The sequence below is a fragment of the Oncorhynchus kisutch genome, linkage group LG24 (assembly GCF_002021735.2).
Source record: "Oncorhynchus kisutch isolate 150728-3 linkage group LG24, Okis_V2, whole genome shotgun sequence".
NCBI classification, from domain to species: domain Eukaryota; kingdom Metazoa; phylum Chordata; class Actinopteri; order Salmoniformes; family Salmonidae; genus Oncorhynchus; species Oncorhynchus kisutch.
In genome coordinates, this window is record NC_034197.2 from 2,553,876 (window position 1) to 2,577,530 (window position 23,655).

At 43.7% G+C, this 23,655-nt stretch overlaps 1 protein-coding gene across 5 annotated transcripts in view; it reads left to right on the top strand.

Moving 5' to 3' along the window:
- Positions 1–23,655, top strand: part of LOC109869661 (agrin) — a 537,476-nt gene that overhangs the window by 443,623 nt on the left and 70,198 nt on the right. For all 5 annotated transcript variants that reach the window (XM_031803590.1, XM_031803591.1, XM_031803593.1 and 2 more), the window contains 3 exons: positions 13,972–14,097; positions 16,978–17,105; positions 18,486–18,600. In XM_031803590.1, the coding sequence (XP_031659450.1) occupies positions 13,972–14,097; positions 16,978–17,105; positions 18,486–18,600 (369 nt within the window). The remainder of the gene's footprint in view (positions 1–13,971; positions 14,098–16,977; positions 17,106–18,485; positions 18,601–23,655) is intronic.

A 23,655-nucleotide genomic window follows, 5' to 3' on the forward strand; every position in this document is an offset into this window, starting at 1 on the left:
ACTACCGCCCCGTAGCACTCACTTCCGTCATCATGAAGTGCTTTGAGAGACTAGTCAAGGACCATATCACCTCCACCCTACCTGACACCCTAGACCCACTCCAATTTGCTTACCACCCAAATAGGTCCACAGACGATGCAATCTCAACCACACTGCACACTGCCCTAACCCATCTGGACAAGAGGAACACCTATGTGAGAATGCTGTTCATCGACTACAGCTCGGCATTTAACACCATAGTACCCTCCAAGCTCGTCATCAAGCTCGAGACCCTGGGTCTCGACCCCGCCCTGTGCCACTGGGTACTGGACTTCCTGACGGGCCACCCCCAGGTGGTGAGGGTAGGCAACAACATCTCAACCCCGCGGATCCTCAACACTGGAGCCCCACAAGGGTGCATTCTGAGCCCTCTCCTGTACTCCCTGTTCACCCATGACTGCGTGGCCACGCACGCCTCCAACTCGATCATCAAGTTTGCGGACGACACAACAGTGGTAGGCTTGATTACCAACAACGACGAGACGGCCTACAGGGAGGAGGTGAGGGCCCTCGGAGTGTGGTGTCAGGAAAATAACCTCACACTCAACGTCAACAAAACTAAGGAGATGATTGTGGACTTCAGGAAACAGCAGAGGGAACACCCCCCTATCCACATCGATGGAACTTTAGTGGAGAGGGTAGCATGTTTTAAGTTCCTCGGCATACACATCACAGACAAACTGAATTGGTCCACCCACACAGACAGCATCGTGAAGAAGGCGCAGCAGCGCCTCTTCAACCTCAGGAGGCTGAAGAAATTTGGCTTGTCACCAAAAGCACTCACAAACTTCTACAGATGCACAATCGAGAGCATCCTGTCGGGCTGTATCACCGCCTGGTACGGCAACTGCTACGCCCACAACCGTAAGGCTCTCCAGAGGGTAGTGAGGTCTGCACAATGCATCACCGGGGGCAAACTACCTGCCCTCCAGTAACCTACACCATCCGATGTCACAGGAAGGCCATAAAGATCATCAAGGACAACAACCACCCGAGCCACTGCCTGTTCACCCCGCTATCATCCAGAAGGCGAGGTCAGTACAGGTGCATCAAAGCTGGGACCGAGAGACTGAAAAACAGCTTCTATCTCAAGGCCATCAGACTGTTAAACAGCCACCACTAACATTGAGTGGCTGCTGCCAACACACTGACTCAACTCCAGCCACTTTAATAATGGGAATTGATGGGAAATGATGTAAAATATATCACTAGCCACTTTAAACAATGCTACCTAATATAATGTTTACATACCCTACATTATTCATCTCATATGTATATGTATATACTGTACTCTATATCATCTACTGCATCTTTATGTAATACATGTATCACTAGCCACTTTAATTATGCCACTTTGTTTACATACTCTACATCTCATATGTATATACTGCACTCAATACCATCTACTGTATCTTGCCTATGCCGCTCTGTACCATCACTCATTCATATATCTTTATGTACATATTCTTTATCCCCTTACACTTGTGTCTATAAGGTAGTAGTTTTGGAATTGTTAGCTAGATTACTTGTTGGTTATTACTGCATTGTCGGAACTAGAAGCACAAGCATTTCGCTACACTCGCATTAACATCTGCTAACCATGTGTATGTGACAAATAAAATTGGATTTGATTTGATTTTGAATATGGGCCTCTAAACTGACTCAAGGTTTGATATGTCATTGCTACATCATACACCACTTGTGATTTACCGCCTAGATTCGGTCTTATGTAGCAACATTTGAATTTCTGTGTTTTACAATGGTAAAAAGTAGAGACTCAGAGCTACAAAATTGTATCCTTTTTTCAATTTAATGTTTTATAAAGTTTTCTTGTTTTCCAATCAACCAACAAAACACATTCCACATTCACAGATGTGACAGGCTTTAAAAACACATTCCACATTCACAGATGTGACAGGCTTAAAAACACATTCCACATTCACAGATGTGACAGGCTTTAAAACACATTCCACATTCACAGATGTGACAGGCTTTAAAACACATTCCACATTCACAGATGTGACAGGCTTTAAAACACATTCCACATTCACAGATGTGACAGGCTTAAAAACACATTCCACATTCACAGATGTGACAGGCTTTAAAACACATTCCACATTCACAGATGTGACAGGCTTTAAAAAAAGTTCAAATATATAATATATGTAATAATAATAATCATTTAAAAAATACAATTAAAATAAAAGATTATTATTTTTTTTTTTTTAATTATTGGGGGGGTGTATATATATATACATATATACATATATATATATATATACATACACACACATACACATACACATACATACATTCACACCCATACCCACACACATATATCCTACATACCTACACGTACTCACAAAGAACACTTATAACATATATTAAACTTGCAGCAGCACTATCAAGGTTCTTATTAGCAATTTTTTATGTATTTTTTCACAGCATTCCAGCTCCCTCTCAAGATATAACCTGTGTGCGTCCATTGCTTTTTTCTATGCAATTAGATGACCTCTTAGTGTGGCTTTGGCAGCGTCCCACATTGTGGCTGGAGAAACAGGAGAATCTTTGTTGTCTTGTGTGTAGTTGTTTATCCATGTTTTTACCAATGTATGGAACGCTTCGTTTGATAGCATGGAGGTGTTGAATTTCCAGCACTTTGACCTCGGGATGTTTTTTCAGAGGTCAAAGCGGAGGTGGACAAAGGCGTGATCTGAAAGTGCTATGGGTCCGATTGTACATGTGGCTGAATTTATGAAACTCTTTGGGATAAAAATGTAATCTATACGTGAGTAGGTGTTATGGGCATTATAGTAGTATGTATAGTCCATAGATGAGCTATTAGTCTCTCTCCAGATATCTATCAGTCCCATCTCTTTAGTAAGAGAGTTCAACATCTTTGCAGATCTAGGATTTGTGGTGGGGACTTGAGATGATTTGTCTAGGGTTGGGTTAAGGGTACAATTAAAATCTCCGGCCACCACGCCAAAGGAAACACAATGCTCATTGAACAAGGTTATCATTTTTGACATGAAAGCAGGAGTATCTGTGTTAGGGGCGTATATGTTTAAGGTAGTAATTGGTTGACCATATAGTGACCCAGTTATCAAAATAAATCTCCCCTCCGGATCAGATATGTTTTTGTCAATTATGAATGGAACATTCTTATGGATAAGTATGGCTGCTGTTTGATTTGAAAGATGAGAAATACACCTGTCCCACCCAAGCTCAGCTCTGCGGAGTTTGGCATGTTCAGCATCACAGATGTGTGTCTCTTGTAATTGCGCGATGTCTGCTTTTTCCTTTTTTAGAGCACATCGTATCTTTTTCCGTTTTATTGCATGCCCTAGACCATGGCAGTTCCATGTCAATAGATTTAAAGGTGCTAGTCGTTGACGTCATTTCCGGTCACAACTTGCAGACTTGTTTTCGAGTTGCTGTGCGTTTTGTTGCCAACCTATTTTGCTACCTGACAACTTTACGGTTTTCACTTTTTAATTACCGTTCATATATTTATTTATTTTTTCCTCAACTTTTTCACTCCGGACGCTTTATCTGGACACGATTCGTCAGGACCTCCAACAGCCGAAGCTAAGTAGTAACATTAACATGATGCCTTCTAATTGCAGTCGCTGTACTCGCCTTATGGCTAGGATAGTTGTGCTACAAGCCCAGCTTCAGACGCAATCGTTAGGCAAGGGTAATTTCAGTGTAGGAAAGGATGAAACAGCGTCTGTGCCACCAGTAAGTACAGATAGTAGTATAAATCCCCTGGCACAGTCCCCGCAGCCGGACAACTTTCTCACGGTTTCTGGAAGGAAATGCTGTAGGAACGCTCAACCGATGTCGCTCATGCAGCCGACAGAAACTTTCAACCGGTTTTCTCCATTAAGCAGAGAGTCTGAGTCAGAGGCCGATTCTTCTCTGGTCTCTACTCCTCCCGTTACGGGGTCTGAGACGCCGAAGCTTCCCACCATTAGCTCTGACAAATTGAAAACTCTAGTCATTGGCGACTCCATTACCTGCAGTATTAGACTTAAAACGAATCATCCAGCGATCATACACTGTTTACCAGGGGGCAGGGCTACCGATGTTAAGGATAATCTGAAGATGGTGCTGGCTAAAGCTAAAACTGGCGAGTGTAGAGAGTATAGAGATATTGTTATCCACGTCGGCACCAACGATGTTAGGATGAAACAGTCAGAGATCACCAAGCGCAACATAGCTTCTGCGTGGAAATCAGCTAGAAAGATGTGTCGGCATCGAGTAATTGTCTCTGGCCCCCTCCCAGTTAGGGGGAGTGATGAGCTCTACAGCAGAGTCTCACAACTCAATCGCTGGTTGAAAACTGTTTTCTGCCCCTCCCAAAAGATAGAATTTGTAGATAATTGGCCCTCTTTCTGGGACTCACCCACAAACAGGACCAAGCCTGACCTGCTGAGGAGTGACGGACTCCATCCTAGCTGGAGGGGTGCTCTCATCTTATCTACCAACATAGACAGGGCTCTAACTCCTCTAGCTTCACAATTAAATAGGGTGCAGGCCAGGCAGCAGGCTGTTAGCCAGCCTGCCAGCATAGTGGAGTCTGCCACTAGCACAGTCAGTGTAGTCAGCTCAGCTATCACCATTGAGACCGTGTCTGTGCCTTGACCTAGGTTGGGCAAAACTAAACATGGCGGTGTTCGCCTTAGCAATCTCACTAGGATAAAGACCACCTCTATTCCTGTCATTATTGAAAGAGATCATGATACCTCACATCTCAAAATAGGGCTACTTAATGTTAGATCCCTTACTTCAAAGGCAATTATAGTCAATGAACTAATCACTGATCATAATCTTGATGTGATTGGCCTGACTGAAACATGGCTTAAGCCTGATGAATTTACTGTGTTAAATGAGGCCTCACCTCCTGGCTACACTAGTGACCATAATATTCTAATCTTTGGTGACTTTAATATTCACATGGACAAGTCCACAGACCCACTCCAAAAGGCTTTCGGAGCCATCATCGACTCAGTGGGTTTTGTCCAACATGTCTCTGGACCCACTCACTGTCACAGTCATACGCTGGACCTAGTTTTGTCCCATGGAATAAATGTTGTGGATCTTAATGTTTTTCCTCATAATCCTGGACTATCGGACCACCATTTTATTACGTTTGCAATTGCAACAAATAATCTGCTCAGACCCCAACCAAGGAACATCAAAAGTCGTGCTATAAATTCACAGACAACACAAAGATTCCTTGATGTCCTTCCAGATTCCCTCTGTCTACCCAAGGACGCCAGAGGACAAAAATCAGTTAACCACCTAACTGAGGAACTAAATTTAACCTTGCGCAATACCCTAGATGCAGTTGCACCCCTAAAAACTAAAAACATTTCTCATAAGAAACTAGCTCCCTGGTACACAGAAAATACCCGAGCTCTGAAGCAAGCTTCCAGAAAATTGGAACGGAAATGGCGCCACACCAAACTGGAAGTCTTCTGACTAGCTTGGAAAGACAGTACCGTTGTCACGTTCTGACCTTTATTTCCTTTGTTTTGTATTTATTTAGTATGGTCAGGGCGTGAGTTGGGTGGGCAGTCTATGTTTGTTTTTCTATAATTTGGGTATTTCTATGTTTCGGCCTAGTATGGTTCTCAATCAGAGGCAGGTGTCATTAGTTGTCTCTGATTGAGAATCATACTTAGGTAGCCTGGGTTTCACTGTGTGTTTGTGGGTGATTGTTCCTGTCTCTGTGTTTGCACCAGACAGGGCTGTTTAGGGTTTCACACGTTTCTTGTTTTGTTGTATCAGTTGTTCATGTGTAAGTTTACATATTAAAAGGAACCATGGACACTTACCACGCCGCATATTGGTCCTCTGATCCTTCTCACCTCTCCTCTTCGGAAGAGGAGGAGGAAATCCATTACAACCGTGCAGTACCGAAGAGCCCTTACTGCTGCTCGATCATCCTATTTTTCTAACTTAATTGAGGAAAATGAGAACAATCTGAAATTCCTTTTTGATACTGTCGCAAAGCTAACTAAAAAGCAGCATTCCCCAAGAGAGGATGACTTTCACTTTAGCAGTGATAAATTCATGAACTTCTTTGAGGAAAAGATTATGATTATTAGAAAGCAAATTACGGACTCCTCTTTAAATCTGCGTATTCCTTCAAAGCTCAGTTGTCCTGAGTCTGCACAACTCTCCCAGGACCTAGGATCAAGAGAGACGCTCAAGTGTTTTAGTACTATATCTCTTGACACAATGATGAAAATAATCATGGCCTCTAAACCTTCAAGCTGCATACTGGACCCTATTCCAACTAAACTACTGAAAGAGCTGCTTCCTGTGCTTGGCCCTCCTATGTTGAACATAATAAACGGCTCTCTATCCACCGGATATGTACCAAACTCACTAAAAGTGGCAGTAATAAAGCCTCTCTTGAAAAAGCCAAAACTTGACCCAGAAAATATTTAAAAAATATCGGCCTATATCGAATCTTCCATTCCTCTCAAAAATGTTAGAAAAGGCTGTTGCGCAGCAACTTACTGCCTTCCTGAAGACAAACAATGTATACAATGTATACGAAATGCTTCAGTCAGTCAGTACTTAAGTATCAAAAGTAAATGGAATTGCTCAAATGTACCTAAGTATCAAAAGTAAAAGTATAAATAATTTCAAATTCCTTAAACCAGGCGGCCCAATTTCTTTCATTTTTTTTCATTGACGGATAACCAGGGGCACACTCCAACACTCAGACATAATTTACAAACGAAGCATTTGTGTTTAGTGAGTCTGTGGGGTATGTCTGAAAATCATGTTACGACCAAACATAGCAAAATATTTAAATATAAAATGAATATTGATTAGTCTTGCGAAGTGGATGGGTCTCTACGGAAGATGTAAATGGTACAGCCAAATGGTTACTTGCATTGTAGCAATATCAGAAATAATTTAAATAAAATAAAATAATATACAGTATGTACACAAACAATATTAATAACGATAGTGATAGACGAGGTAGTTGTATGCATACAATCAGGGAAAAAGTGGCTGAGCAGCAGGATAAAATATATATATAGTTGCAGCAACGTATGGCGTGTGTGTTCGTAGAGAGTCATTTGAATCGAAGCACTGCAGATAGTGCTGATGACTGGTTCGTCCGAACAACGCATGAACAAGGGAATCTACATTCGGAGAGCCTGTTTCTGTCATGCCCTTGACTTTGGTGCAGGGCATGTGACGTCCATAGCCTCTTCGTCACAAAACTCCCTGATCTTCTCAAAAAGATAAGTTTGTCTAGCTGTGTCCAGTCCAGGTGGTGCTTGTACAGGCAGACCACCTGTGGGAGGAAGGATGTCAGTGTTGCACAGCAGCTAAAACATGGTCCCGACTGAGTCCGAACACTCCTTGGCGACAACAACACCAGGCTCCAGAGCACCAAAGCTGTAAAACAGGAAACAGCACAACATCAATTCACCTCCCAAGTTTAGATAAGAATAATAACCTCATACAATGCAATGAAAATGATATTCACCTGAAGTGCTGGTACTGCGTGATCTGTGTCAGCGGCCTGAAATACAGAGTCAGGTGTTGTTGCCAACCATAGCTTTCCACCAGCACCGTACGATCCTCCAGTCCAACCAGCTGTGGGATGTTGTCCCCTGTCACAGTGCTGTCCTTCACAACACCAGCAATCTCAGACAAAGTGTTCACTCTGGTATTTCTGAAGCTCTGCTTGATGATCCCGAAGCACCAGTCGGGGGAGAACTTGGTGTGGCCTGTGATCAGGAAGTGAAAGTCCAGACTGTGGTGGAGTTTGTGCATGGTCCGCCAGGCACAGTGGCAGAGCACAAACTTAACAGCTTCTGGCAGATTGGCAGATCTGAAGACCTGATAGTTGTTCCTCTGGCACTGCCAGCAAAGATCTGCCCTGGGCTTAGTGCTTGAGATGTGGGGCAGCAATTGTCCCCACAGATTCCTGAAGGAAGACAGCCTGACTACACATACCTCTAGAAAATACAGAAATAATGTGAGATCAATAAAAGTAGTGCCAATTGTGTTGGAGGTCAATTAAATAATCAAAATGTGTTTATGCTTTAAATGCCAAGTGTTGTCATCGATTCCTTGTAGAGATGCCACACTGCTGCTTTTGTCACATGGGATGGCAGCAGCTTTCCACCAAAGTGTTTGTGTCCTGGGTAGCGTCCTGGTAATATTACTGCATTATCCTCTGCGTAGTTGTTGATGAAGTTCACCACTCGCTGCAAGTCCTCATGCTTCAGGTATAACCTGTGCTTGCTTGGGCCAGCTCTCTTTTTGATGTGAGGCATTAGACCATTGTCATGTATTTAGTCTTTTATTTTATCTTTATTTAACTAGGCAAGTCAGCTAAGAACAAATTCTTATTTTCAATGACGGCCTAGGAACAGTGGGTTAACTGCCTGTTCAGGGGCAGAACGACAGATTTGTACCTTGGAAGCTCGGGGATTTGAACTTGCATCCTTCCGGTTGCTAGTCCAACGCGCTAACCACTAGGCTACCCTGCCCACTGTGATAGAGAAAACAACTATACTACAGAAACACTACAGACAAGACAGAACTGATCTGAACAGTGAACCATTCAGTGGTCCTGCTAGAATAAGAGCAGAAGAGAACATGAGCAAAATTGAAACAACAGAGACAATAGACTCCTGGCAGGGGAGGTTGAAGTTTGTCTTCACAATAAGCATGGCCTTGATGGTAGGAACAGTAAACCTATTTCTTGCAGCTGTCCATACTGCATATCGTTCATTTGGGAGAACACTCTCTCGACTGGTGCATTACTTCTAGGTAAGCACATGACAACAGACGCTAATCTAGCCAGGTTAGTGTGTGGGATGTCGTTCTCTTTGAAGTGCTTAACCACCATGCTCCATCTCTGACTAAGCCGTGTCTCAGATGTTTTCCATTCATCAAGTGATCCCCCCCTTTAGGAACTCTTGCAGGCCAGTAACCTCATCAAACAATGCATCCTCATTGATGGTCACATTGGGGCATTTTTCCTGCCTTCTGGAACTCTTCACGCAGAGGTTGCCTTTTTAAAAGGAGACAATGTAAATCTTTTAGATTATCTGTGTGCTTTCCCCATGCTTGCAAGTAGTTCACAGCCATAGTGAAGAATGATTGGGATGTTTTGAAAAAGCTCTCTTTAGACATGGCTCCATTTTCCTCTAGCTCTCTCAGAAGTCCTCTGACCACTGGAATGAAGTTGTCATCACGTCTTGCAGTCAATTTTGCCTCAATGTTTCTCAGAACTGCAGCTGACTCCACAGCACAGTGGTCCTGGCATTCAAGCATCTTGATCATACCACTGAATATGGTTGAGTTTCCATGGACAAAGGCCAGCCAAAGTTCAGTCAGTGGATCTTCGAACATTGCTCTCAGGAAAGAAAAAAGGATTACAATGGCACATACCTTTTCAGCACACTTTCTAGAGCAGGGAGCATGGACAGCCAGCGAACATTGCTGTGTCCTAAAATGTTATGGTACTCCTGGCCAACAAACTTTCTACTCTGACGGTGAAAATATGAAAATATCCAAATATCTTTGTGAGCAGGTACTCAACACCAAGGGGAATCATAACCAAAGCTGTTCTGGCCGTGTTATGAATGATGTGGGCAGGGCAACCTAAGCCAATCACCTCCCGCTGCTATGAATAATGTGGGCAGGACAACCTAAGCCAATCACCTCCCGCTGCTATGAATGATGTGGGCAGGACAACCTAAGCCAATCACCTCCCGCTGCTATGAATGATGTGGGCAGGACAACCTAAGCCAATCACCTCCCGCTGCTATGAATGATGTGGGCAGGACAACCTAAGCCAATCACCTCCCGCTGCTATGAATGATGTGGGCAGGACAACCTAAGCCAATCACCTCCCGCTGCTATGAATGATGTGGGCAGGACAACCTAAGCCAATCACCTCCCGCTGCTATGAATGATGTGGGCAGGACAAACTAAGCCAATCATCTCCCGCTGTTATGAATGATGTGGTCAGGACAACCTAAGCCAATCACCTCCCGCTGCAGAGCGTTTTTAACTTTGGTATGGACATTGACTCTCCCCAGCCTATTCAGTCCTCCAAAGTTGGTATTTGTGTTGTCGGCAGAGAATGCCACGACTTTGTTTTGCAGGTTACATTATTGGATGACCAGCAGGACCTCAGCTGCAATCTCCTCTGCTTTTTCTCCTTTCAATTCAACAAAATCATGCAGTTTTGTTTCGACAGATGTGTTGCCACCATATACAGTGGGGCAAAAAAGGTATTTAGTCAGCCACCAATTGTGCAAGTTCTCCCACGTAAAAAGGTGAGAGACCCAGAAATCTTGCTTGTTTGTAGGTGACCAAATACTTATTTTCCACCGCAATTTGCAAATAAATTAATTAAAAATCCTACAATGTGATTTTCTGGATTTTTTTTCTCATTTTGTCTGTCATAGTTGAAGTGTACCTATGTACCTCTCTCATCATTTTAAGTGGGAGAACTTGCACAATTGGTGGCTGACTAAATACTTTTTTGCCACACTGTATCTGGCAGCAGCTATACATGTCCATGATTGAACGCATCAATAGACAGGACACAAATTCAACCTGGTCTAGGTCCTGTCTTACCAAAGTAGTTGCCCATGGTGCTAACACGTTACTCACTATGGCTTCACATTTTGTCCTAGCACATGTAAACTTCGGCTCATAAAGCTTTCGTGTCAGTTGTGCTGTGCAGTCCATAGATCTGTAACTATGATTGTGTCGCATAGTGTGGTATGCAAAGACACCCTCCTGCACAGCTTGAAGAATGTGGTGACAGAGTGCATACCAACACGGCCAATCAGAGAGGCTTTATGCTTTTTCGTCTGCTGTTGTTCTACCACTGCCGTTCTTCCCTGGCTGCCAATTGAAAGAGAGGAATGACAAAGGGTGCAGTGAACCATTCTATCGTCTTGACCTGAGCGTATACATGGAAATTCTCTCATCATGTTGTCTTTAAAATGGCATTTCCGTTTCTTAGAAAGAGTCATTGTACCTCCTCTGTCTGCTCTTCTTCACTCTCCTTGTGTCACTCTTCTTACTCTCTTAACCTTTTCTTCTCCAATCTTTCTCCACTCGTCTTCCAGCTCTTTCTTCCTTTCCTTCTCTTTACCTTTCCACCTCACTCTTCCACACTCTCCTCGCTTCACTCTTTTTACTCCCTTCATTTTTCCTTCTCAAATCTTTAATAATAAATAGTACACTATTAGATAAAATACTTTGGTTAATAGATTCCCATTGCTTGCCTCATTTTTGTATTTTATCCCCAAAAAATGGTTTAGAATAATAAATTGGCAGGCTCTGTAATCATATCTTTACCTTTCCTCCTCTATCTCTTTCACTCTTCTTCCTATCCAGTCTTCCTCCCTCTCCACTCTCTAACAGAAAACATTATGCTAATATTATCCATGAAAATGTCAAAATATATTTTCACACTACTTATAATGCCTAACCATTAAAATTGTAATCTACAAATAAATATTATCATAATTAATTGTGCATGAATTTAATATAATCATATTTTCAAAATAGCCCATCCACTGCATGTTTACATGTGAACGTTTTTTAACCTAGCTACCATGACAGTAGCTGGCTAACCTAGCTAGATAACTTAATCGACATAGCTAATGTTAGCTAGCATAGCCTATTTAAAACCTTATAAAGCAGAGCATCTATCTATATAATAAATTGTGACATTATAACATCATTAGCTAGTATCTCAAACAAGTGTAACTTTGTTTGTTTGTGGTGATGTTGTGGATTCACTTGATACTTGCTAGCTTCTGGACGAGTTTTCCACAGCAGTTTTCTCTAAAACTATGCCCCAACATGTAGTTAGTAGAAGAGTGAGTATATATTATTTCACTTTGCAGTCTGTTTTAAATGCACAGTTAAAAACGGGAACATTTCCGGGGACAGCACAAGCCGGGGACAGGCCACCAAAAACAGGGACTGTCCCCGGAAAACGGGGACATCTGGTCACCCTAACAGCAAGCAATACAAACCGATTGTCAACCAAACAGGCTAAAGTCAACCCAACAGGTTCTATGTTAGCTAGCAAGCCTGCCATCGAACCTCCGCTAGTGTTAGCTAGCTAACAGCAAGCTTTAACTTGGGGTCTTTTGTTTAGACATGTAACGTTAATTAGCTAGCTAGCTAAACAATTTACTTAAATCTCAATTGTTATAGCTAGCTAAAGTTAACCAAACAGGTTCAATGTTAGCTAGCATTTGGATTAAACTGATAATAATGACATGTATAACATCAAACAAAGTCATGCTTACATTTTAAACATGTCATTGTTTGACGTTATACATGTCATTATCTGATGTTATGTCACCACAACAGAAGTGTGTTTTCGAAGTGTCCTTTGCATTCAGTTTAATCAAAATTTTAAGCAGAGAAATACAAGAATGTGTTCCAAACGAAAACTGTTGTCACAGTATCCTCCATTCTGTCAAAATAAGAAGCTATTTTCATATTTGAAGCATTTCTCTCCCCACATAACAGATTTTGTAGAAATGGAAAACAGAAAGTTTATGAGATTATTGGCTTATGTTGGGGGCTTGTTTCAAGGCTGAGTTGATGAGCTTGATAAGAATTTGTCTTACCTTGTCATTGCAGCATATTGATACGGAACACAACTCTCACTCTACACAGTAAAATCCCTACACGGCATTCTGGCCTTATAGCTAAACCACTCCACCAAGCACCACACTCCAGAGACCTGTAGACTAACCCTTTTCAATCAGCTTTTTTTACCATTCCAAAGCTCTGTGACCCAACAGCTTGCTTTGACACTCCTGAATTGATGGAACACAAGCCTCAGCGCTTTCTCTGACGCTTTTCCCTCTTGCAGATTTATTCTCTTGTCACCAGCAGACCGGAGCGCTCGCTGACGCCTGGCACACATGGCCTGTCTGCCAAGGAGACCTGGGTCTCCTATGTGTCTGTGTGTCTAGTTGTATGTTTATGTAAACAGGGGGGTGGTTGTGCTTGGGTAGATCTGTGTTTGCCTCCCAATGGAGCAATAGCACACCTCCCTACACCCCCATCCTCCCAACTCAATTGCCGTGGTCCGTAAATCCATGTGCCAACAGATGCCCTGTAGACGCCAACACTCCCCTCCATCATTCTCTCCCTTCCTTCCAATCCCTGACCTAGAGTTGTTTCTCCACAGACTCCTGTCCTAGCGGCGGGTGTTTCACTCAGAGTGCGACGACAGGGAGTCCTTGAAGAGACAACCTTCCCCCTTTGACGTCTTAACGACTTATTCAGCAAGCCACGGTTGTTTGCTCTACGATCATTTCTAATCATAGGGTGACCGTTAAGCTGCTCCACAGAGAAACCTATCCCCGTAAGAGAGAAACGGGTGCAGGCCATTCCCTGGTGTACTGTAAGAGTAGCCACTTTACCCCATTGGAGATGAGGTCAGGGTAGTCCTAGATTTATAGCAAAGGCAATGTTCTCTGGGACAAAGTGTTTGGAGATTGCCATCTGCCAATCAGTGGAAATGTGCAGATAGCAATCGCCCAATCAGTGGAAGAGATTAGCTGTTTCCGTGGTTATTCATCAACCCTCATCACAAAGTACTTAGTGCCATTATAACGGTATGCAGCCCATTATGTAGCTACTACAGTATGGCTCTCATAATGGAGATGAGCTCCAGATGCAGCTTCTCCGAGGTTGGGGTTACAAAGGTATTATGAAGCATTAAAATGAGCTATAAAGCATTATGAATCTCTTCCTCTCTCTCCCCTAGTTCCTTAAGCTGTAGCCACCACCGCCAGATTTAAGATGTGTTACAAGTGTTACGAATCATTATGAAGTGTTATGAGGTGTTATGAAGCATTATGAACCCTCCTTTCTTTCCCCTAGACCCCACAGCCGCAGCCACCACCATCCCCACAGCGGAGGACCGCTCGTCGTGTGACAACACTCCCTTCGGCTGTTGTCCTGATGGCAAGACGGCTTCCAGCAGCCCTGAGGGAGCCAAATGCCCCTGTAAGTACCCCACAACCCCCCTCTCCTGTTCCCCTCCTATACTTACCACCTCACCTCTCTTCAACCCCTTTAGGATGTACACTTGAAATTGAAGAGGACTATTGGATATGAAACAATGTGCTCATATAAAATCTAGAGCTGTGTTGCTTCTTTCTCATCACACCAACATGACCAGTCGCTACCGTCCTTGACATCAAATCACACCAACATTACCAGTCGCTACCGTCCATGAAATGAAATCACACCAACATTACCAGTCGCTACCGTCCTTGACATCAAATTACACCAACATTACCAGTCGCTACCGTCCATGAAATGAAATCACACCAACATTACCAGTCGCTACCATCCAAGAAATGAAATCACACCAACATTACCAGTCGCTACCGTCCATGAAATGAAATCACACCAACATTACCAGTCGCTACCGTCCATGAAATGAAATCACACCAACATTACCAGTCGCTACCATCCATGAAATGAAATCACGCTATTAGCACTATAATACAGTCTCGGTACAGTACATCTGCAGTACGCCACATCACGCAATGACGAAATGCACAAACATTCATGTTTGTGTTCCTTTAACCGCCCGAAATCCCTACAGTAAGTGCAAACATTTTTATGCATCCTCGTAGTCGCAATATTCGTTTTTTCTGTCTAGCCCAGATAAGCATCAGTGGGAGTGATTTCAATTACTCTGACTTTGTTGCCACACCATTGAAACATCTGAAAAGTGTAATAACTTGTATCAGTTACAGTATATGTATCATGCGCATGGTTTCCCATTTAAAAAGCTTTTTTTTTGTCAGAAATTAGAAAGTGACGTACCATTTGAAAGCTACAGCCATTGTCTTTACGGAAATCAAACTATCTCACTTGTTTACAATAGGAAAAGTAGTGTCTGTTCAGCCATTTTGGCACGGTGACGACCGAAACCAGAGGTTTGGTTTGGTTTGAAGTTGCCAAGAGTCATCATGTGCTCTCCTACTGGACAAACTGGGAATCAGACAGGATATATTTATGTCGGTTAGAGGTAGAGACTTCAGCTTTCTCCTCATTTATTTTATTTAACTAGGCAAGTCAGCTAAGAACAAATTCTTATTTACAATGACGGCCTAGGAACAGTTGTTCAGGGGCAGAACGACAGATTTTTACCTTGTCTGCTCGGGGATTTGATCTTGCAACCTTTCGGTTACTAGTCCAACACTCTAACCACTAGGCTACCTGCCAGTCCCCTGCTGCGCATATGTATATCATTCCAGTAAGATGAAAAATGATTCCTGTAATACGAAAAATTACATTGCACAAGTCCTGTCTGGGAATTTGTGCATGTTTAGAGCAACACCATTAGGTTTTTTCATAAAAAACAGCCTTTTGGAACAATAATTGTTTACATATTTAATGTTAAACCGAGACATTCAAATCTCTCAATTGTAACCCCCCCCCCCCACACACACACACAAACACATTTGTTTTATCTGCATTGTTTCTGATCCCCCTTTATCATCCCCCTTTATCATAATCCCACAGTCCTTACCTTTCTAACAGTGCTAATCATGTGTTTGTAGGACTTATAGTTTTGAAATGAAATCTACTTTATGAGGGTAGTATACAATATTATGAGTAATTTACAAAATGCCACCAGAGGGCGTCAGAGTTGAATATGTTAATACTAAGAACAAAGCTTCTGTCCACTTTCCCAATGCAAGTTGCGAGTGGCAAGTTAAACTCAGACAAGGCCTTTTAAGTTTCACAGTTCAACCTTATCTGATAATTCCCCATCCCTCTCTTTGTCCATCACGGCTGCTGCTCGTCGGAAAAATGGCCTCCTCTGTTTTGTCTTCTACCCATATAAAAATAATCTGATCTATTGCTCTCCTCTCCTCTTTTTTCTGCTCTCCATCCAAACCTTCCCCATTTGTTCCTATTTAATAGCTGCCCCATCAGATTTGAATCGATGTGTGTCGTGCGGAGACAACGGCCAAAAAAAGTCCTTATCATGCAATTTTGTCAGTCACCGGTTTGGCGGCATTAGGAGACAATTATGGCTATCTTCCACGATAATCATACAAATGCTCTTCACTTTTTTTTCAGGCGAGCTCCAAACAGGGCACCATGATTGATTTGGGCAATTTGTTCAGCTGATTATGAGCCGTGGCATGAAACCTCAGCATCAGCGCCTCTCCTCATCTCCAGCCCCCTTTCTCTCCTGCTTCCTGCTTTATTTCACTCTTCTCTTTCACGATGTCTTGAGTCTCCCTGCCATTGTGTTGCCGGAACAATAGCAAGAGGCCATTGGGGGTTGAAGGATTTTGAACAGGGAAATGGGGATGTTTAAGGGCAAGGTGTGGGACTGTCTTTGCCAAAGCTGGAGACTTTTAGAAAATGTTCTTAATATTTGCTATGCGTGTTGTCTTGTCTGTCCCTCTCTCCTTGTCTTTGTAATATGTGTGTCAATATCTCCTGTCTGTCTAACTGATCTCTCTCTCTACTCAGTCCTCCATGCCTCTGCCAATTTTTGGGACAAGTCTCAGTCTGGTAAACTCCATTACTCCACCCCCTGCCCTTCTGCTCTTCCTCTTCCTCTTCTCTTCTTCTTTCATTCCTCCTTCATATCCCACCATCCACTCTTTCCACTTTCGCTGCAGCCAATCACAGGCTCTGCCCCCTCAACTCCACAGCCACACCCACCATAAAAAACAACCACACTAACCCTCCCCCCCACACACACACACTCCATCACTAACCCCAGACTGGCACTACCCCACCCAAATGGTCACTGTCTGAAGCCGAGGGCGGGTAGTTGAGGGCACCGCATGCCTCACAGGTACAGAAAGTAAACGTTTATAACTTGTGTGTGACACCATTTCCTCCCAGCCACCATGCGGTTCAGCGGCTTCCTGCACTTGGACCAGGTGGAGGGCCAGGAGGTCTTCTACACCCCTGAGATGGAGGATCCCAAGTCTGAGCTGTTTGGCGAGACGGCCAGGAGCATCGAGAGTGCTGTGAGTAGCAACCCCCTACATACAGAACTAGCTGCCATAGTCAGTGATTCAAAAACGGTCTGTCGAACAAGTGTGGGTTGTCAAAGTTAATGCTCGCTCTTAAACGGGGACATTGCATGTGTGTGTGTGTGTGTGTGTGTGTGTGTGGGCGCACGCACACGTGTGCTTCTCGCCAGCTGTTGAAATGGTGTCACTAGCCCGCGTCGAAGCCTAATCTACCACCTCACAACACTCAGTGTGTGACTGTGTGTCTGTATGTGTGTGCATCCTACGCCTTGTGGGGGCCAGCTGTGGCACTAGATAGCAAAACCATCCCTCTAGCCCCTTGTGTGTGTTTGTCTGCTAGAGACTGTGTGTGGATATCACCTGAGGTTAAAACTAGAGAGGGGGAGAGGTGGCCATGTTTCTGGTTCAGTGTGTCCGTGTGGGGGTTTGTGTCTGGGCACACACGGATTGGTTTTGTTATGCTACCTGCAGTCCCGCCCTCTACCCAGCAGGGGTACCCGAGGAGTATGTACAGAGACATAAACATACAGTAGGCTAGTATAGAAAATGGAATATAGTGTAGTGGGAGTGATGTCATTCACCCCCATACAAATAATTTGGAGTGAACAGAGGAGGATCAGGAGAATAACCCAATTGTGTGTGCTTCGAAATCTCTTGAGATGAGTGGTCAGCAGGAGTTAGCTCTATTTTTGAAAATAAACAAGAATTAGGTCAGGTACTTGGTACAGCGCCTTATGTCTCCCTCAAGGTATCAACTTGAGCCAACAGAGTGAGATACATGATGAATGTTATGCTCTCTCTAGTAGGGAAGCATGAAACCATGTGGATTACAAGCTTATTTACTTCCTGACAGTGACTTAGACTTCATTTGGGCACCAAAAGCACACACCCACATTGTGAATCAGAAGCTAAACCAATCAGCAGCCAGCGTGTGCCATGCTAACCTGACATTTACCACTGCCTCAAAAAAAAACATGTTCATGTAATTATATCCCTATCTGCAGCTAAATGTCAATCTGTGCACCCAGACCAGGCCCAATGTGCTTCTACACAGTAGAAGACCTATTCCCTGACATAGGCTGCGTCCCAAATGGAACAGGGGCCCTGGTCAATAGTAGTGCACTATACAGGGAATAAGGTGCCATTTTGGATGCAGACATAGTCTTCCCCCATCCTTCTGGGAAATGAGTTTTACTGCACTCAAATTGGATGAGCCACTGCACAGAGCTCATTACCTCGCTCATTCATCATCCTGGTTGTATTCATTATGCACGAAACAGAACAAAACAGACTGAAACAGGGAGGGACAACCTAAACTGCAAAATATTTGTCTATTGTATGTACTAATGAATGTGTTTCTCCTCCCTGGCTCAGCTGAACGAGTTGTTCCGTAAATCAGAGGTGCAGAAGGACTTCATGAGTGTTCAAGTCCGCAGCCTGGCGCCCAGCAACTACATCCTGGCCTTCATCGAGGCCCACTTCAACCCAGGTAAAAACTATTTGATAAAAAGTAATGATGAACACACTCTGGGCCAGTTTCCCGGACACAGATTAAAAAGCATGTTCAATGGAGATTGTCCTTTGAAAGTGCTTCTTAGTCCAAGAAACCAGCCCTTACTATATGGTATAGTATGGCAAATGTACTGTTATCATCAAATCAAATCAAATGTATTTATATAGCCCTTCGTACATCAGCTGATATCTCAAAGTGCTGTACAGAAACCCAGCCTAAAAACCCAAACAGCAAGCAATGCAGGTGTTGAAGCACGTTGGCTAGGAAAAACACCCTAGAAAGGCCAGAACCTAGGAAGAAACCTAGAGAGGAACCAGGCTATGAGGGGTGGCCGGGTGGAGATTATAACAGAACATGGCCAAGATGTTCAAATGTTCATAAATGACCAGCATGGTCAAATAATAGGTCTGGGACAGGTAGCACGTCCGGTGAACAGGTCAGGATTTCATAGCCGCAGGCAGAACAGTTGAAACTGGAGCAGCAGCACAGCCAGGTGGACTGGAGACAGCAAGGAGTCATCATGCCAGGTAGTCTTGAGGCATGGTCCTAGAGCTCAGGTCCTCCGAGAGAGAGAAAGAGAGAATTAGAGAGAGCATACTTAAATTCACACAGGATACCGGATAAGACAGGAGAAGTACTCCAGATATAACAAACTGACCATAGCCCCCGACACATAAACTACTGCAGCATAGATACTGGAGGCTGAGACAGGAGGGGTCAGGAGACACTGTGGCCCCATCCGATGATACACCCGGACAGGACCAAACAGGAAGGATGTAACCCCACCCACTTTGCCAAAGCACAGCCCTCACACCACTAGAGGGATATCTTCAACCACCAACTTATCATCCTGAGACGAAGACAAAGGCAGAGTATAGCCCACAAAGATCTCCGCCACGGTAAAACCCAAGGGGGGCGCCAACCCAGACAGGAAGATCACATCAGTGACTCAACCCACTCACGTGACGCACCCCTTCTAGGGACGGCATGAAAGAGCACCAGTAAGCCAGTGACTCAGCCCCTGTAATAGGGTTAGAGGCAGAGAATCCCAGTGGAAAGAGGGGAACCGGCCAGGCAGAGACAGCAAGGGCGGTTTGTTGCTCCAGAGCCTTTCCGTTCACACTCACACTCACACCTTCACACTCCTGGGCCAGACTACACTCAATCATATGACCCACTGAAGAGATGAGTCTTCAGTAAAGACTTAAAGGTTGAGACCGAGTTTGTGTCTCTCACATGGGTAGGCAGACCATTCCATAAAAATGGAGCTCTGTAGGAGATAACCCTGCCTCCAGCTGTTTGCTTAGAAATTATAGGGACAATTAGGAGGCCTGCGTCTTGTGACTGTAGCGTACGTGTAGGTATGTACGGCAGGACCAAATCGGAAAGATAGGTAGGGGCAAGCCCATGTAATGCTTTGTAGGTTAGCAGTAAAACCTTGAAATCAGCCCTTGCCTCCAGTGTAGGGAGGCTAGCACATCTTTTGGTTCTAGTCAGGATTCTAGCAGCCGTATTTAGCACTAACTGAAGTTTATTTTGTGCTTTATCCGGGTAGCCGGAAAGTAGAGCATTGCAGTAGTCTAACCTAGAAGTAACAAAAGCATGGATTAATTTTTCTGCATAATTTTTGGACAGAAAGTTTCTGATTTTTGCAATGTTACGTAGATGGAAAAAAGCTGTCCTTGAAACAGTCTTGATATGTTCGTCAAAAGAGAGATCAGGGTCCAGAGTAACGCCGAGGTCCTTCACAGTTTTATTTGAGACGACTGTACAACCATTAAGATTAATTGTCAGATTCAACAGAAGATCTCTTTGTTTCTTGGGACCTAGAACAAGCATCTCTGTTTAGTTCGAGTTTAAAAGTAGAACGTTTGCAGCCATCCACTTCCTTATGTCTGAAACACAGGCTTCTAGCAAGGGCAATTTTGGGGCTTCAGCATGTTTCCTTGAAGTGTGTCGTCCGCATAGCAGTGAAAGTTAACATTATGTTTTCAAATGACATCCCCAAGAGGTAAAATATATAGTGAAAACAATGGTGGTGGTAAAACGGAACCTTGAGGAACACCGAAATTTACAGTTGATTTGTCAGAGGACAAACCATTCACAGAGACAAACTGATATCTTTCCGACAGATAAGATCTAAACCAGGCCAGAACTTGTCCGTGTAGACCAATTTGGGTTTCCAATCTCTCCAAAATAATGTGGTGATCGATGGTATCAAAAGCAGCACTAAGGTCTAGGAGCATGAGGACAGATGCAGAGCCTCGGTCTGATGCCATTAAAAGGTCATTTACCACCTTCACAAGTGCAGTCTCAGTGCTATGATGGGGTCTAAAACCAGGCTGAAGTATTTCGTATACATTGTTTGTCTTCAGGAAGTAAGTTGCTGCGCAACAGCCTTTTCTAGAATTTTGAGAGGAATGGAAGATTCGATATAGGCCGATTCGTTTTTTATATTTTCTGGGTCAAGGTTTGGCTTTTTCAAGAGAGGTTTTATTACTGCCACCTTTAGTGAGTTTGGTACACATCCGTTTCTTATGTTCAACATAGGAGGGCCAAGCACAGGAAGCAGCTCTTTCAGTAGTTTAGTTGGAATAGGGTCCAGTATGCAGCTTGGAGGTTTAGAGGCCATGATTATTTTCATCATTGTGTCAAGCGATATAGTACTAAAACACTTGAGCGCCTCTCTTGATCCTCGGTCCTGGCAGAGTTGTGCAGACTCAGGACAACTAAGCTTTGAAGGAATACGCAGATTTAAAGAGGAGTCCGTAATTTGCTTTCTAATAATCATGATATTTTCCTCAAAGAAGTTCATGAATTTATTACTAATGAAGTGAAAGCCATCTTCACTTGGGGAATGATGCTTTTTAGATAGCTTTGCGACAGTATCAAAAATACATTTTGGGTTGTTCTTATTTTCCTCAATTAAGTTGGAAAAATAGGATGATCGAGCAGCAGTGAGGGCTCTTCGGTACTGTCTTTCCAAGCTAGTCGGAAGACTTCCAGTTTGGTGTGGCGCCATTTCCGTTCCAATTTTCTGGAAGCTTGCTTCAGAGCTCGGGTATTTTCTGTATACCAGGGAGCTAGTTTCTTAAGAGAAATGTTTTTAGGGGTGCAACAGCATCTAGGGTATTGCGCAAGGTTAAATTGAGTTCCTCAGATAGGTGGTTAACTGATTTTTGTCCTTCGGCGTCGTTGGGTAGGCAGAGGGAGTCTGAAAGGGCATCAAGGAATTTTTGTGTTGTCTGTGAATTTATAGCACGACTTTTGATGCTCCTTGGTTGGGGTCTGACCAGATTATTTGTTGCAATTGCAAACATAATAAAATGGTGGTCCGATAGTCCAGGATTTTGAGAAAAACATAAAGATCCACAACATTCATTCCATGGGACAAAACTAGGTCCAGAGTATGACTGTGACAGTTATGGCTAGTGTAGCACATTCATTAAACATATAAACACGTTTCTAAATGCCAAGCAAAAGGCTACGGCAGTGTATCACTGCACTGGCATTATTGTTCAGGAAGTCATTCCATTTGACAAAACACACTAGACCGTGGCTATGCTATTTTCATTGTTATTCTCTTTTTCAGACGTGGGCTGTATTTGTTATTTGTAAGAGCCAACAGGAAAAAACTAACAAAACAAATCCTCTCAGTGAGCTTGGTGGCGTTGTCTTTCAGAACTGGGTTCATTTCAGCCCCAGAGTGCTGTTAAGCATTGTTCACACTGCAGGTCTTAATGCTCAAATCAGTTCTGTTTTGGAATACTGATTGTCCAAACAACAAGTTACAAGTGGTCAATTCGGATGTGTGTGTGTTCAGACAACAGTCATTTGCTGACATGGCTACGCTAGTTGTCATAGTAACTACGGGTGTGTGCACAGTAGTGTAGGTTGATTAGTGGTTGTGCTTGTGCTTCCTATCACTCAGAAGTTATTTAACAACCAATTGTTGTCACCTTTGCTTTTTGGCTAGGCACAGTAGTCAACTACCCTACACGGCCAAAATGTGTGGATTCTGCTATTTCAGCCACACCCGTTGCAACCGGTGTATAAAATCGAGCACACAGCCATGCAATCTCTGTAGACAAACATTAGCAGTAGAATGGCCGTACTGAAGAGCTCAGTGACTTTCAACATGGCACCGTCATAGGATGCCACCTTTCCAACCAGAGCTGCCCCGGTCAACTGTAAGTGTTGTTATTGTGAAATGGAAATGTCACACAAGCTCACAGAACCGGACCAAGAACCGGAACAAGTGCTGAAGCGTGTAGCACGTAAAAATCCTATGTCATCAGTTGCAACACTCACTACGGAGTTCCAAACTGCCTCTGCTAGAAACGTCAGCACAATAACTGTTTGTCGGGAATTTCTTGAAATGGGTTTCCTTGGCCAAGCAGCCTAAGATCACCCTGCTCAATGCCAAGCGTCACCTGGAGTTGTGTAAAGTTTGCCGCCATTGGACTCTGGAACAGTGGAAACTCGTTCTCTGGAGTGATGAATCAATCTACACCATCTGGCAGTCCGACGGACGAATCTGGGTTTGGCGGATGCCAGGAGAACACTACCTGCCCCAATGCATAGTGCCAACTGTAAAGTTTGGTGAAGGAGGAATAGTGGTCTGGGGCTGTTTTTCATGGTTTGGGCTAGACCCCTTAGTTCCAGTGAACAGAAATCTTAGCACTACAGCATACAATGACATTCTAGACGATTCTGTGCTTCCAACTTTGTGGCAACAGTTTGGGGAAGGTCCTTTCCTGTTTCAGCATGACAATGCCCGCGTGCACAAAGCGAGGTCCATACAGAAATGGTTTGTCGAGATCGGTGTGGAAGAACTTGACTCTCTTGCACAGAGCCCTGACCTCAACCCCATCGAACACCTTTTAGATGAATTTGAACACAGAGTGCGAGCCAGGCCTAATCGACCAACATCAGTGCCCAACCACACTAATGCTCTTATGGCCGAATGGAAGCAAGTCCCTGCAGCAATGTTCTAGTGGAAAGCCTTCCCAGAAGAGTGGAGGTTGTTAT